Raw genomic sequence first — 14,540 nt, forward strand, 5'->3', positions numbered from 1 at the left:
CAGCAGGGATCAGCAGAGAGATCCCCTGCCGAGCAAGCGGATCCGCTTCAGAAAGGTGCCTGTGTGAAAGGGGCCTTACATCGGCAGTCAACAAAAATGTCTTCCTTATATTGGCATATCTCCCAACTTTTTGAGATGGGAACGAGGGACACCTTTTAGCAAAAGTATGTAGGCATAGGACACACCCCCTGCTACACCCCTTTAGAGGAGAATTATACAAATAAATGATTAGTTAAGCCCATGAGTGCTTTTTTCTTACCACTACTATCACTTTATATTGGCTTTTGAAATTTACAGATGCAGCAATTTAGAAATTGTATGAAAGGTTTAGCACCGGGAAAAACTTTTTGAAAGATAAAAAGTGCATCTTATATACTATATAGATCAGACCAAAATGAGGGCCAAATGAGGAGGAAAGAGGGACAGAGGGACTTTGTTCCAAATCAGGGACAGTCCCTCGAAATCAGAGACAGTTGGGAGGTAAGTATTGGTAGTCAGCGAAAATATCTTCTTTAGGCCCGGTTCACACTTGTGCGATGCCAGACATCGCATGTAATTCGCAGCGCACTGCTGTTCACATTACATGCGATGTCTATGCGGTGCGATATCATCCATACAGATAGTATGGCTGATATCGCACCATATTTGGTCCAAACACGCACAGGACCCTTTTTTCTGTTCGGACCAGAATCGGATCGCATGTGTGCTCACACATATGCGATCCGATTCATGTCCGAACTGTCAGTTCACAGTGCGATATGCAAGCTGAACTGGGGGTGTTGTTAGCAATGTATTGACACTCCCCAGCGATTCGCATGTGGCAGTGTGAACTGACATGCGAGTCGGTGCGATGCGGGAACCCGCAGTGGATTCGTGGTGTTCTCGCATCGCACAAGTGTGAACTGGGCCTCATATTGGTAGTCAGCAGGAAAGGTCACATTTACATTGGAAGCCAGTGACCTTTACATTAACAGACAAAACTAAAACAAAGAGTAATCAGCGCAAAGGATCTTGGTTTAGTAAAAACAATAGGTGTTTATTGAACATTGAACAAATAGCAAAGGCACTCACAAAAAGACAGTTTCAGAGGCTGCAGTTATAATGAGACAATGTCCCGCTGTACCCCCCGGACTGCTCCTGTCATCCAGCTGATCCGATGGTGAACTGCCCGGCCAGGCTGTGGAGTAAGCAGCTGACAGAAGCCGGTTCTGGCGCTGACACTTGTAAAGCCCGCCTCCAGGGATGTCGTCTTTTGATGGCATGTGCCCATAACAATGCATTTCTGGGGGGATTCCCCTCTCCTCGGGCTGAAGCGAGGATAATCCCCCCAAAAAAGTGTTTTATGCATCTATGCAATGTTTTTTAGTCTTGACCGTAATAATATAGGAATTCAGGATACATTTCATTTAAAGGAGCAACGATAATATTTGTGAAAATAAATATAAGACAATAAATTCAACAGTAATGCATTTTTAATTTAAAAACAAATTATGCAGAGTAATAAAAATACCACACTGATGGTGAACTGTCTGGCAAGGCTGCAAAGTAAGCCGCACTGCTGTCATGCTGGTACCCGCTGACAGAAGCCCGCTCTGGCGCTGACGCTTGTGAAGCCCGCCCTCTGGGATGTCATCTTCTGATGGGGTGTGACTGTAATAAAATGTGTTTCTGGGAGGATTCCCCTTTCCTCAGCCACGAACCGAGGAGAGAGGAATCCCCCCAGAAATGCATTCTGTGCATCTGTGTTATGTGTTTTTTAGTCTTGACTGTAATGAGATAAGAAAGCAGGATACATTTCATTTTAAAGAGCAGCAATAATATTCGTAAATATAGTGCAATAAATTCAACGATAATTTATTAATTGGAAAAGAATACATAAATGATGCAAAGTAATCAAAATACCGCGCATGTTATGAATGTGCAAAGTGTGCCTGGGCGGCCATCCCACTTGTGATGGGTGGAATTGTGTTGGCCTGGGAGAGAAGATTAATCAGCTGAAAAGTAGACTGCCCTTTTCAAGCCTGGGCTAGTGGATTGGCTCTTCATTTACAATGAAGAAAGAATGGCCAGCTTGGTTTAACCTCTAATTGGCAAGGGCTTATACTTTGTGCATAGCTCTTGTGGATTTAATTAACCTTTTTTTGGGGTTAATTCTTCTTTAAGGGGGTGTGGCAGGGGGCGTGTTTTATGCCTACATACATTTGCTAGTAGGTGTCCCTCATTCCCATCTGAAAATGTTGGGAGGTATGCTTTGCGTCATTGAATTTAAATGGTTAAAATAGTAGTAATAACAGCTGCGAACATTTTTTATCATTTCAGGGAGGTTCGGGGTGGGGAGTAGTGGAAGATTAGTGAATAATCTCTAGGCTGAAGGAGTTATCAGTGGCCAGGTAACCAGTAGATCAGGGACATCTCTTATGTCTCTATAAAGGGTAAAAGTCGCTTGTCAAATAAAAAAAAAAAATGGTTAAATACTGTATATTGGAATAAATAGAAATGATTAAAAATACTCCCTGCACGTGCGCACACACACAAACAAACAAATACGTGCAGCTATGATGAACGTACTTAAAAGTGTGCGACACAAATTAAAATAATTTTTGGGCTATCATTTACTGTAGGTCTATCTATAATCTTATGAGCTGTAAAGGTTTTTAATGTGTCACCTATTTGCAAATTTGGCAATCATAGTTTTTCACGGTTTTGCAAACATGCGATTTTAAGGCCTTACATATTTGGCATTAACTTAAAGTTGAAGTAAACTCTCTCCCATCACTTTAGCACATATAAATCAGCATTAAAAGCATTATTAACCGCTGTACTCAGATGTCACCTTACTTGCTTAGTTTGCTTGTAATCCATCCCGTTATCTGTAATGACGTCACTGGTGCATGCACATCTCTCCCACGATTCAAAGCACGCTCTTTGTGTTGTCAGTCCTTTAAGCAGTGAGCACTGCACTCCAATACCACGAGACTACATTCTCAACCTCGGGAACTAGAAGGAGGCTTGGCTGAAAAACTATCGCACATGCGTGAGATTATAGCAAGGACTACATAGAGGGGCGGAAGTATTTTCCACTATAGACGCGGAAAACAACACTTAATATGGCACTGGCTTATCCCGGGACGAATAAATGTATAAACAACTTAAACACAGTAAGGAACATGCGATTGGGGCTAATATATATATTGGTTTAAGGGTCCTTTCACACTGGGGCGGTTTGCAGGCGCTATTGCGCTAATAATAGCGCCTGCAAACCGACCCAAAAGTGCCGCTGCTTTAATTCCAGTGTGAAAGCCCAGAGGGCTTTCACACTGGAGCGGTGCGCTAGCAGGACGGGAAAAAAAGTCCTGCTAGCAGCATCTTCGGAGCGGTGAAGGAGCGGAGTGTATACCGCTCCTTCACCACTCCTGCCCATTGAAATCAATGGGACGGCGTGGCTATACCGCCGGCAAAGCGCCTCTGCAGAGGCGCTTTGCGGTGGTTTTAATCCTTTCTCGGCCGCTAGCGGGGAGTAAAACCGCCCCGCTAGCGGCCGAATACCAACGGTAAAGCGCCGCTTACAATAGCGGCACTTTACCGCCGACAACGCCCCCGCCCCAGTGTGAAAGGACCCTAATTGAAAAGCAGCATAGGAGGGGGGAGAGTTTACTTCTGCTTCAACACAGCCATATATACAGTATATACTGCATATTATGTACTTTTAACTTGTGAGTTGTGATAACATAACATTTTTAAATAAACTGTTTGTTTGCCCATTGCTGCACTTCTTAGACCCCATACACACTCTGCACGAGCTGCACGATTCAAAATGAGAATCACAATTTTTTTGCTTAGAATAAAAAGATCACGATTCTCGCTACATAAAATCTTTTACATTATACAAAAAAACTGGGCTAACTTTACTGGTTAGTATTTTTTTTTTAATTCATTAAAGTAATTTTTTCCCAGAAAATTGCATTTGAAAGACCGCTGTGCAAATACAGTGTGACATAAAATATTGCAACAACCACCATTTTATTCTCTAGGGTCTCTACTAAAAAATATATATATATAATGTTTGGAGGTTCTAAGTAATTTTCTAGCAAAAAAAAAAAAGATTATAACTTGAAACCAACAAATGGCAGAAAAAGGTTTAGTGTTTAAGTGGTTAAACTTTCTTCATTTACACACAAAGTCTATTCCTTTGACAAATTGTTACAATGTTTATACTTAGTTCCACTGCTAAAGAATGTTGTGATTCTTGGCAGACTACCCGGATTTTCTCTTCCTTTCTTTTGAAGGCTGTGGCTTCGGAAGAGCAGAGAGAATTCTTTGCATAGACAGAATCGTGAAACACTTTTGTCAAGATCGCAACAGGGAAAAAATTGCAATAACGATTCTTGATGATTAATCGTGCAGCTCTACAACACTGTACAACTTTTGCTGTCTGATTTCCTTTAGATTTACCAAAACTATGTAGGGCAAGGGCCTGCCTGATTAAAAATCGACATAAAATTGCATAGTGTGTATCCAGCCTAAGATGGCGCTTTCCTGCAATTCTATACTGGGATCACACAAGAGCGGTGGAGGAAACCGCTTGCGATTAGGACCCCCCCCCCCCCCAGAAAAGTAAGTATAAATCTTTTTTTTTTTTTCCTTGTCAAAAGAAGTTTATTGAGTATACAATGTTATAAAGATACATAAAGTAAGTTTACAAGGATCTATAAAGTAAGCTCATTGTTTTACAGTAGGGTTTATATAGGTAAATATCATAAAATTTCAAATAATAAACATTGGGTTCACGTAAACCTAAATTAAAGATATATATCATTTCCTTAGTTACTTTTGTAGGTATTTAAATGATTTATACCTACTATACATATTGTTAACAAGCTTTTTTTTTTTTTTTTTTTTTTTAAGGCAGGGTCTCTTTAATTTTTTTAGGTCCTTTTACAGAGGAAATCCTAACAGTTGGGTGCTACCTAGTGAACCAAAATTGGTGTGCATACAGGATACTGTAAAGTCTAGCACTCTTGTGTCCCTGTGTTGTAAAATATTTAAATGCCTTTTATCAGCATTCTAAAGTTTTGTTAGTCCAAAAATCTGCCCATACTGTCCTCAGCTCAGTAACCCCATAATGGTGGACTGTAATGAGCTTGTTAAATTGACAACGATTATAATTTATCCGGTGTTCATTGAATATACCTTGAGGGGATGCAGTGGGTGCAATATGGAGTTCATAAAGGCAAATTCCCATAAAAGCATCTTCCATGGGTATGACTCGAATCACCTGTGCTATATCATATATTTTTTTTGCCATGTCTGCAGAAAAGACATAGCCAGGTCCAGAGCAGTAGGGTGGGTAGGTGTCATTGGGGTAGACTTCCTTAGGGACATACCATTTGTGTTCTTTACCCCTCAGTGGTCCTGCATTTTTCCATATGTGCCCTGTGAAATAGTTGGTACGGACTGGAAATTCTGGGCGAAGAAGCTGGTCGACAAGGTAGTCTACATTGAGGAACATGTCATCATCTATTTTCAACACGTAGCTGGCTGTGGGGCAGAATTTAGTAACCCATTCCATGCCCATTAAGGTTTTTAAAGTAAGATTATAGTACGTGTCCATGAAGTCTTGTTGGACAATATCCCCAAAGGCTTCACTTTCCTCCTCCAGCATCCTCTGGGTTCTGTTCACAACGAAATTTGGAAGACCAACCAAAAAGATCCTCACCACGTCAACATTGTAATTACTCTCATTGCCCCAGGTTTCTCGAATGACATGCCTAGTATTGATATTATGAGACCTACTAATTACCATCATGACTAGAAAGGGGTTCCGGTCTCTGCACTTCTTCTCCTGGTTGATGAGGAACTTGTATGGGTAAGGGTAAGGGGGGGCCAGAGGGTGTTGGAAGCCTGGATAGATCAGGTTGTTTACAGGAGGAGGGATTCCCTGGTCACTTAAATGCCCCCAAAACATCATCAATCTTTTATTGAGCCATTCTTCATTTTCAAAGTACAGGTATCCAGATGCAAATATCAATGTGAACAGAAGGGAACTAGAAATCCTCGCCACACAGCGTCGTTCCATTGAGCTGAATCCCACCGGAACCTCTGCACAAAGATAAGAGAGGCACCTAATTTTACCACAAAAAACTGGGAAAACTTATTGACTTAAGTATAAGCCTACGGTGGAAAATGCAGCGTAAACAATGCACATCTGCAGCCTCACTGTGCCCACCTGTAACATCAGTATCCATCTGCAGCCTCACTGTGCCCATCTGCAGCCTCACTGTGCCCATCCGCTGCCTCACTGTGCCCACTTGTATCATCAGTGCCCATCTGCAGCCTCACTGTGCCCATTTACAGCCTCATTGTGTCCATCTGCAGCCTCACTGTGCACATCTGCAGCCTCACTGTGCCCATCCGCAGCCTCACTGTGCCCACTTGTATCATCAGTGCCAATCTGCAGCCTCACTATGCCTATCTGCAGCCTCACTGTGCCCATTTGCAGCCTCATTGTGCCCATCTGCAGCCTCGCTGTGCCCATCTGCAGCCTCACTGTGCCCATCTGCAGCTGTACCTTTGATAACCAAAACAGCGGGTGTCTCCCACTGTGTCATGCAGTCTGTTCGGTGGCCGTCCACTGTAACAAAGCCCCGCCTCCTCCTTGTCCGTGATGGATGGAACAATGATTCCCAGCATTGTATCAGTGTTCAGTGTTCCTTCTATCATGGACGAGGAGGAGGCGGGGCTTTGTTACAGTGGATGGCCGCCGAACAGACTGCATGACACAGTGGGAGACACCCACTGTTTTGGTTATCAAAGGTACAGCTTCAGATGGGCACAGTGAGGGCACAGTGAGGCTGCACCACCACTCGAGACCCTCACTCGAGTATAAGCCGAGGGGGTTTTTTCAGCATAAAAAAATATGCTGAAAAAGTTGGCTTATACTCAAGTATATACGGTACATAATTAGTCTGGTTGAAAAAAAAGTACAAGTCTGTCTAGTTCAACCAATAAAAGGGGAAAAAAAAAACTATACAATCCTATACCCACAGTTGATCCAGTTACATAGTAGGTGAGGTTGAAAAAAAGACACAAGTCCATCAAGTCTAACCTATGTGTGTGATTATATGTCAGTATTATATGTCAGTATTACATTGTATATCCCTGTATGTTGTGGTTGTAATGGAAATTTGTACGTTCTGTATATAATTGTATTGTATTTTGTATGTATTGCACACTGCCCTCACTGTGCACACAGCACTAATAATGTTTTCAGTAAATGTTTATATTCTTTTGAGTCCTGATTAGAATTAGCCTGCCTGTGTAACGCCCCTTGTTACCATAAACGTACAATTGTAATATTAATGTGATACCTACGTAATCATGTGCATAAAAACCTTCAATTGCGTCATAATAAAGCAGAACAGTTATTTGGAAAGATGCTGAGCGTATCTTTTGTGTCTGTTCCCTACTGCAGTACTTATTATTAATTTGGAACCACTAATCAATATGAGGATAGGAGTTGCCTATCATCAATTTAACCGAGTCAGCATCTCACATCTTGCATTCAAGTGCTTATCTAATAGTTTTTTGAAACTATCGATTCTCCCCGCTGAAACCACTGCCTGTGGAAGGGAATTCCACATCCTTGCCGCTCTTACAGTAAAGAAACCTCAACTCAGTTTAAGGTTAAACCTCTTTTTTTCTAATTTTAGTGAGTGGCCACGTGTCTTATTAACTACTTCCATACAGGGCATTTTCACCCCCTTCCTGCCCAAGCCAAACAAAACAAGAGTGACAAGTTTGAAAAAAACACAATATTTTTTACTTTTTGCTATAATAAGTATCCAAATTTTTTTTTTTTTAAACAAATTTTTTCCTCAGTTTAGGCGGATACGTATTCTTCTACATATTTTTGGTAAAAAATATCGCAATAAGCGTATATTTATTGGTTTGCGAAAAAGTTATAGCGTGTACAAAATAAGGGGATAGATTTATGGCATTTTTATTATATATTTTTTTTTTTTACTAGTAATGGCGGCGATCTGCGATTTTTATCGTGACTGCGATATTGCGGCGGACACATCGGACAATTTTGACACATTTTTGGGACCATTCACATTTATACAGCGATCCGTGCTATAAAAATGCATTGATTACTATATAAATGTGACTGGCAATGAAGGGGTTAACTAGGAGGGGGCGCTGTAGGGGTTAATGTGTTGCTAGGGAGTGATTCTAACTGTGGGGGGAGGGGATTCACAAGGGGAGGAGACCGATCGGTGTTCCTCTGTACAAGGAACACACCATCGGTCTCCTCCCATCTGACAGGACGTGGATCTGTGTGTTTACACACACAGATCCACGGTCCTGCTCGGTTACCGGGCAATCGCGGCCGCCGGGCACGCGCACTGGGACCCGAGCGATGCGGCGGGCGCACGAACGCCCCCTGGGCTGCCTGGAAGGCTGCGCCGTCATGTGACGGTGGCCCAGAACAACAGCTGCACCGTCCCGCCGTTATATGACGGCGGGCGGGCAGCAAGTGGTTAAACTCCCTTCCGCGGAAGTTTTATCCCTTTTGTAGGGTCACCAGTACGGTATTTGTAAATTGAAATCATATGCCCTCTCAAGCGTCTCTTCTCCAGAGAGAATAAGTTCAGTGCTCGCAACCTTTCTTCATAACTAATATCCTCCAGACCCTTTATTAGCTTTGTTGTCCTTCTTTGTACTCGCTCCATTTCCAGTACATCCTTCCTGAGGACTGGTGCCCAGAACTGGACAGCATACTCTAGATGCGGCCAGTCCAGAGTCTTGTAGAGTGGGAGAATTATCGCTTTATCTCTGGAGTTAATCCCTTTTTTTAATGCATGCCAATATTTTGTTTGCTTTGTTAGCAGAAGCTTGGCATTGCATGCCATTGCTGAGCCTATCATCTACTAGGACCCCCAGGTCCTTTTCCATCCTAGATTCCCCCAGAGGTTCTCCCCCCAGTGAGTAGATTGCATTCAAATTTTTGCCACCCAAATGCATTATTTTACATTTTGCACATTAAACCTCATTTGCCATGTAGTTACCCACCCCATTAATTTGTTCAGATCTTCTTGCAAGGTTTTCACATCCTGCGTAGAAGTTATTGCCCTGCTTAGCTTAGTATCGTCCACAAATACAGAGATAGAACTGTTTACCCCATCTTCCAGGTCGTTTATGAAAAAATTAAATAGGATTGGTCCCAGCACAGAACCCTGGGGAACCCCACTACCCACCCCTGACCATTCCGAGTACTCCCCATTTATCACCACCCTCTGAACTCGCCCTTGTAGCCAGTTTTCAATCCAGGTACTCACCCTATGGTCCATGCCAACGGACCTTACTTTGTACAGTAAATGTTTATGGGGAACTGTGTCAAATGCTTTTGTAAAATCCAGATACACTACGTCTTCGGGCCTTCCTTTATCTAGATGGCTGCTCACCTCCTCATAGAAGGTTAATAGATTGGTTTGGCAAGAACGATTCTTCATGAATCCATGCTGATTACTGCTAATGATATCGCTTTCATTACTAAAATCTTGTATATAGTCCCTTATCACCTCTCCAAGAGCTTGCATACTATTGATGTTGGTCTGTAATTCCCAGGGATGTATTTTGGCCCTTTTTTAAATATTGGTGCTACATTGGCTTTTCTCCAATCAGCTGGTACCATTCCAGTCAGTAGACTGTCAGTAAAAATTATTTACAATGGTCTGGCGATTACTTGACTGAGTTCCCTAAGGACCCTCGGGTTCAAGCCATCTGGTCCCAGTGACTTATTAACCATTTGCCGACCAGCCACCACAGATTTACTGTGGCAGAATGGCACGGCTGGGCGAAACAATGTTATGTATGGTCGCTTCGCCCTGTGGCCACTAGGTGTGCACGCCGCCGGAGCTGATGTGAGTGCCTGGCGGTCGCGATCACTGCCGGTCTCCCGTGATCACTGCTGAGACACCGGGAACTGGGATCTGTGTGTGTAAACACACAGTTTCCGGTTCTCTGAGGGGAGAAGTGACCAATCGTCTGTTCATACAAAGTATGAACAGCGATCTGTCATCTCCCCTAGACAGTCCCATCCCCCCTTCAGTTAGAACACAGAGAGGGAACACAATTAACCCCTTGATTGTCCCCTAGTGGTCAACCCCTTCCCTGCCAGTGACATTTTTACTGTAATCAGGGCATTTTTATAGGACTGATCGCTGTATGTGGATAATGGTGAGAAAAAACAGTCTCTAGTGTACACAGATGGAGTTTAAAGCTGATAATTGATGAGTGCACCTTTCACCAAAATCAGTGACAGTGACATCGAGGCTTGGGCAATACCCGGACACCTTTTTACAAAAAAGTGATATGGCTACGAAAGCCTATTTGAAAGACGCAAAAAGTTTACTGCAGGAATTACAAGAGATTATCCTCACGGGAAAAGATGAAGTATATCTGGTTACATTTGATGTGACCAGTTTATACACGGTTATCCAACATGAGGATGCTTTGTTGGCCCTTAATCAGTTGCCGACTGCCGCACGACGATGTACGTCGGCAGAATGGCACGGGCAGGCAAAAGGGCTTAAAGGTACGTCCTTGTCTGCCCGCGTGTGGGGGGTCCGATCACACCCCCATCCATTCGTGGCCCCCCCCTCACGATCGCTCCTGGCCAATGGGATCATTTCCCTGCCTCTGTATTGTACACAGAGGCAGAGGAAATGATGTCATCTCTCCTCGGCTCGGCATTTTCCGTTCTGGCGCCGAGGAGAGAAGACTGGAATGTGAGTACACCAACACACACACACACAGTAGAACATGCCAGGCACACAATACACCCCCGATCACCCCCCCGATCACCCGCCGATCCCCCCCGATCACCCCTCCCCCCGTCACACTGACACCAAGCAGTTTTTTTTTTTTTTTTCTGATTACTGCATGGTGTCATTTTGTGAGAGTTAGTGTGGTAGGGCAGTTAGGGTTAGCCCCCTTTAGGTCTAGGATACCCCCCTAACCCCCTCCAATAAAGTTTTAACCCCTTGATCACCCCCCGTCGCCAGTGTCGCTAAGCGATCATATTTCTGATCGCTGTATTAGTGTCGCTGGTGACGCTAGTTAGGGAGGTAAATATATAAGTTCGCCGTCAGTGTTTTATAGTGTCAGGGACCCCCATATACTACCCAATAATTGTTTTAACCCCTTGATTGCCCCCTAGTTAACCCTTTCACCACTGATCACCGTATAACTGTTACAGGTGACGCTGGTTAGTTCGTTTATTTTTTATAGTGTCAGGGCACCCGCCGTTTATTACCGAATAAAGGTTTAGCCCCCTGATCGCCCGGCGGTGATATGCGTCGCCCCAGGCAGCGTCAGATTAGCGCCAGTACCGCTAACACCCACGCACGCAGCATACACCTCCCTTAGTGGTATAGTATCTGAACGGATCAATATCTGATCCGATCAGATCTATACTAGCGTCCCCAGCAGTTTAGGGTTCCCAAAAACGCAGTGTTAGCGGGATCAGTCCAGATACCTGCTAGCACCTGCGTTTTGCCCCTCGGCCCAGCCCAGCCCACCCAAGTGCAGTATCGATCGATCACTGTCACTTACAAAACACTAAACGCATAACTGCAGCGTTCGCAGAGTCAGGCGTGATCCCTGCGATCGAAAACAGTTTTTTTGGTAGCGTTTTGGTGAACTGGCAAGCAACAGCCCCAGGCAGCGTCAGGTTAGCGCCAGTACCGCTAACACCCACGCACGCACCGTACACCTCCCTTAGTGGTGTAGTATCTGAACGGATCAATATCTGATCCGATCAAATCTATACTAGCGTCCCCAGCAGTTTAGGGTTCCCAAAAATGCAGTGTTAGCGGGATCAGCCCAGATACCTGCTAGCACCTGCGTTTTGCCCCTCCGCCCGGCCCAGCCCAGCCCACGTGCAGTATCGATCGATCACTGTCACTTACAAAACACTAAACACATAACTGCAGCGGAGGGATCAGGCCTGATCCCTGCGATCGCTAACAGTTTTTTTGGTAGCGTTTTGGTGAACTGGCAAGCACCAGCGGCCTAGTACACCCCGGTCGTAGTCAAACCAGCACTGCAGTAACACTTGGTGACGTGGCGAGTCCCATAAGTGCAGTTCAAGCTGGTGAGGTAACAAGCACAAGTAGTGTCCCGCTGCCACCAAGAAGACAAACACAGGCCCGTCGTGCCCATAGTGCCCTTCCTGCAGCATTCGCCAATCCTAATTGGGAACCCTCCACTTCTGCAGCGCCCGTACTTCCCCCATTCACATCCCCAATCAAATGCAGTCGGCTGCATGAAAGGCATTTTCTTTATGTCCTCCCGAGTACCCCTACCCAACGAACCCCCCAAAAAAAGATGTTGTGTCTGCAGCAAGCGCTGATATAGGCGTGACACACGCTATTATTGTCCCTCCTGTCCTGACAATCCTGGTCTTTGCATTGGTGAATGTTTTGAACGCTACCATTCACTAGTTGAGTATTAGCGTAGGGTACAGCATTGCACAAACTAGGCACACTTTCACAGGGTCTCCCAAGATGCCGTTGCATTTTGAGAGACCCGAACATGGAACCGGTTACAGTTATAAAAGTTCGTTACAAAAAAAAGTGTAAAAAAAAAAAATATATATATATAAAATAAAAAAAAAAAATTTTCGTTTTATTGTTCTCTCTCTCTCTATTCTCTCTCTATTGTTCTGCTCTTTTTTACTGTATTCTATTCTGCAATGTTTTATTGTTATTATGTTTTATCATGTTTGCTTTTCATGTATGCAATTTTTTATACTGTACCGTTTACTGTGTTTTATTGTTAACCATTTTTATGTCTTCAGGTACGCCATTCACGACTTTGAGTGGTTATACCAGAATGATGCCTGCAGGTTTAGGTATCATCTTGGTAAATTCTTTTCAGCCAGTGGTCGGCTTTCATGTAAAAGCAATCCTAGTGGCTAATTAGCCTCTAGACTGCTTTTACAAGCAGTGGGAGGGAATGCCCCCCCACCGTCTTCCGTGTTTTTCTCTGGCTCTCCTGTCTCGACAGGGAACCTGAGAATGCAGCCGGTGATTCAGCCAGCTGACCATATAGCTGATCAGAGACCAGAGTGGCTCCAAACATCTCTATGGCCTAAGAAACCGGAAGCTACGAGCATTTCATGACTTAGATTTCGCAGGATGTAAACAGCGCCATTGGGAAATTGGGAAAGCATTTTATCACACCGATCTTGATGTGGTCAGATTTTTTCAAAAAAGAGTACCTGTCACTACCTATTGCTATCATAGGGGATATTTACATTCCCTGAGATAACAATAAAAATGATTACAAAAAAAAAAAAAATGAAAGGAACAGTTTAAAAATAAGATAAAAAAGCAAAAAAATAATAAAGAAAAAAAAAAAAAAGCACCCCTGTCCCCCCCTGCTCTCGCGCAAAGGCGAACGCAAGCGTTGGTTTGGCGTCAAATGTAAACAGCAATTGCACCATGCATATGAGGTATCACCACGAAGGTCAGATCGAGGGCAGAAATTTAGCAGTAGACCTCCTCTGTAAATCTAAAGTGGTAACCTGTAAAGGCTTTTAAAGGCTTTTAAAAATGTATTTATTTTGTTGCCACTGCACGTTTGTGCGCAATTTTAAAGCATGTCATGTTTGGTATCCATGTACTCGGCCTAAGATCATCTTTTTTATTTCATCAAACATTTGGGCAATATAGTGTGTTTTAGTGCATTAAAAGTTAAAAAAGTGTGTTTTTTCCCCAAAAAATGCGTTTGAAAAATCGCTGCGCAAATACTGTGTGAAAAAAAAAAAATGAAACACCCACCATTTTAATCTGTAGGGCATTTGCTTTAAAAAAATATATAATGTTTGGGGGTTCAAAGTAATTTTCTTGCAAAAAAAATAATTTTTTCATGTAAACAAAAAGTGTCAGAAAGGGCTTTGTCTTCAAGTGGGTAGAAGAGTGGGTGATATGTGACATAAGCTTCTAAATGTTGTGCATAAAATGCCAGGACAGTTAAAAACCCCCCAAATGACCCCATTTTGGAAAGTAGACACCCCAAGCTATTTGCTGAGAGGCATGTCGAGTCCATGGAATATTTTATATTGTGACACAAGTTGCGGGAAAGATACAATTTTTTTTTTTTTTTTTTTTTTGCACAAAGTTGTCACTAAATGATATATTGCTCAAACATGCCATGGGAATATGTGAAATTACATCCCAAAATACATTCTGTTGCTTCTCCTGAGTATGGGGATACCACATGTGTGAGACTTTTTGGGAGCCTAGCCGCGTACGGGACCCCGAAAACCAAGCACCGCCTTCAGGCCTTCTAAGGGCGTAAATTTTTTATTTCACTCTTCACTGCCTATCACAGTTTCGGAGGCAATGGAATGCCCAGGTGGCACAAATCCCCCCAAATGACCCTATTTTGGAAAGTAGACACCCCAAGCCATTTGCTGAGAGGTATGGTGAGTATTTTGCAAACCTCACTTTTTGTCACAAAGTTTTGAAAAT

At 43.4% G+C, this 14,540-nt stretch overlaps 1 protein-coding gene across 1 annotated transcript in view; it reads right to left on the reverse strand.

Annotated features, from left to right (window-relative positions):
* Positions 1 to 4,671: 4,671 nt before the first annotated feature.
* LOC141134710 (beta-1,3-galactosyltransferase 2-like) overlaps positions 4,672 to 14,540 on the reverse strand; it is a 41,739-nt gene continuing 31,870 nt past the window's right edge. The window contains exon 2 of the mRNA XM_073624146.1: positions 4,672 to 6,099. Within this exon, the coding sequence (XP_073480247.1) occupies positions 5,057 to 6,076 (1,020 nt within the window). The 5' untranslated portion in view covers positions 6,077 to 6,099 and the 3' untranslated portion in view covers positions 4,672 to 5,056. The remainder of the gene's footprint in view (positions 6,100 to 14,540) is intronic.

Source organism: Aquarana catesbeiana, linkage group LG03 (genome assembly GCF_042186555.1).
Source record: "Aquarana catesbeiana isolate 2022-GZ linkage group LG03, ASM4218655v1, whole genome shotgun sequence".
In the NCBI taxonomy this organism is placed as follows: domain Eukaryota; kingdom Metazoa; phylum Chordata; class Amphibia; order Anura; family Ranidae; genus Aquarana; species Aquarana catesbeiana.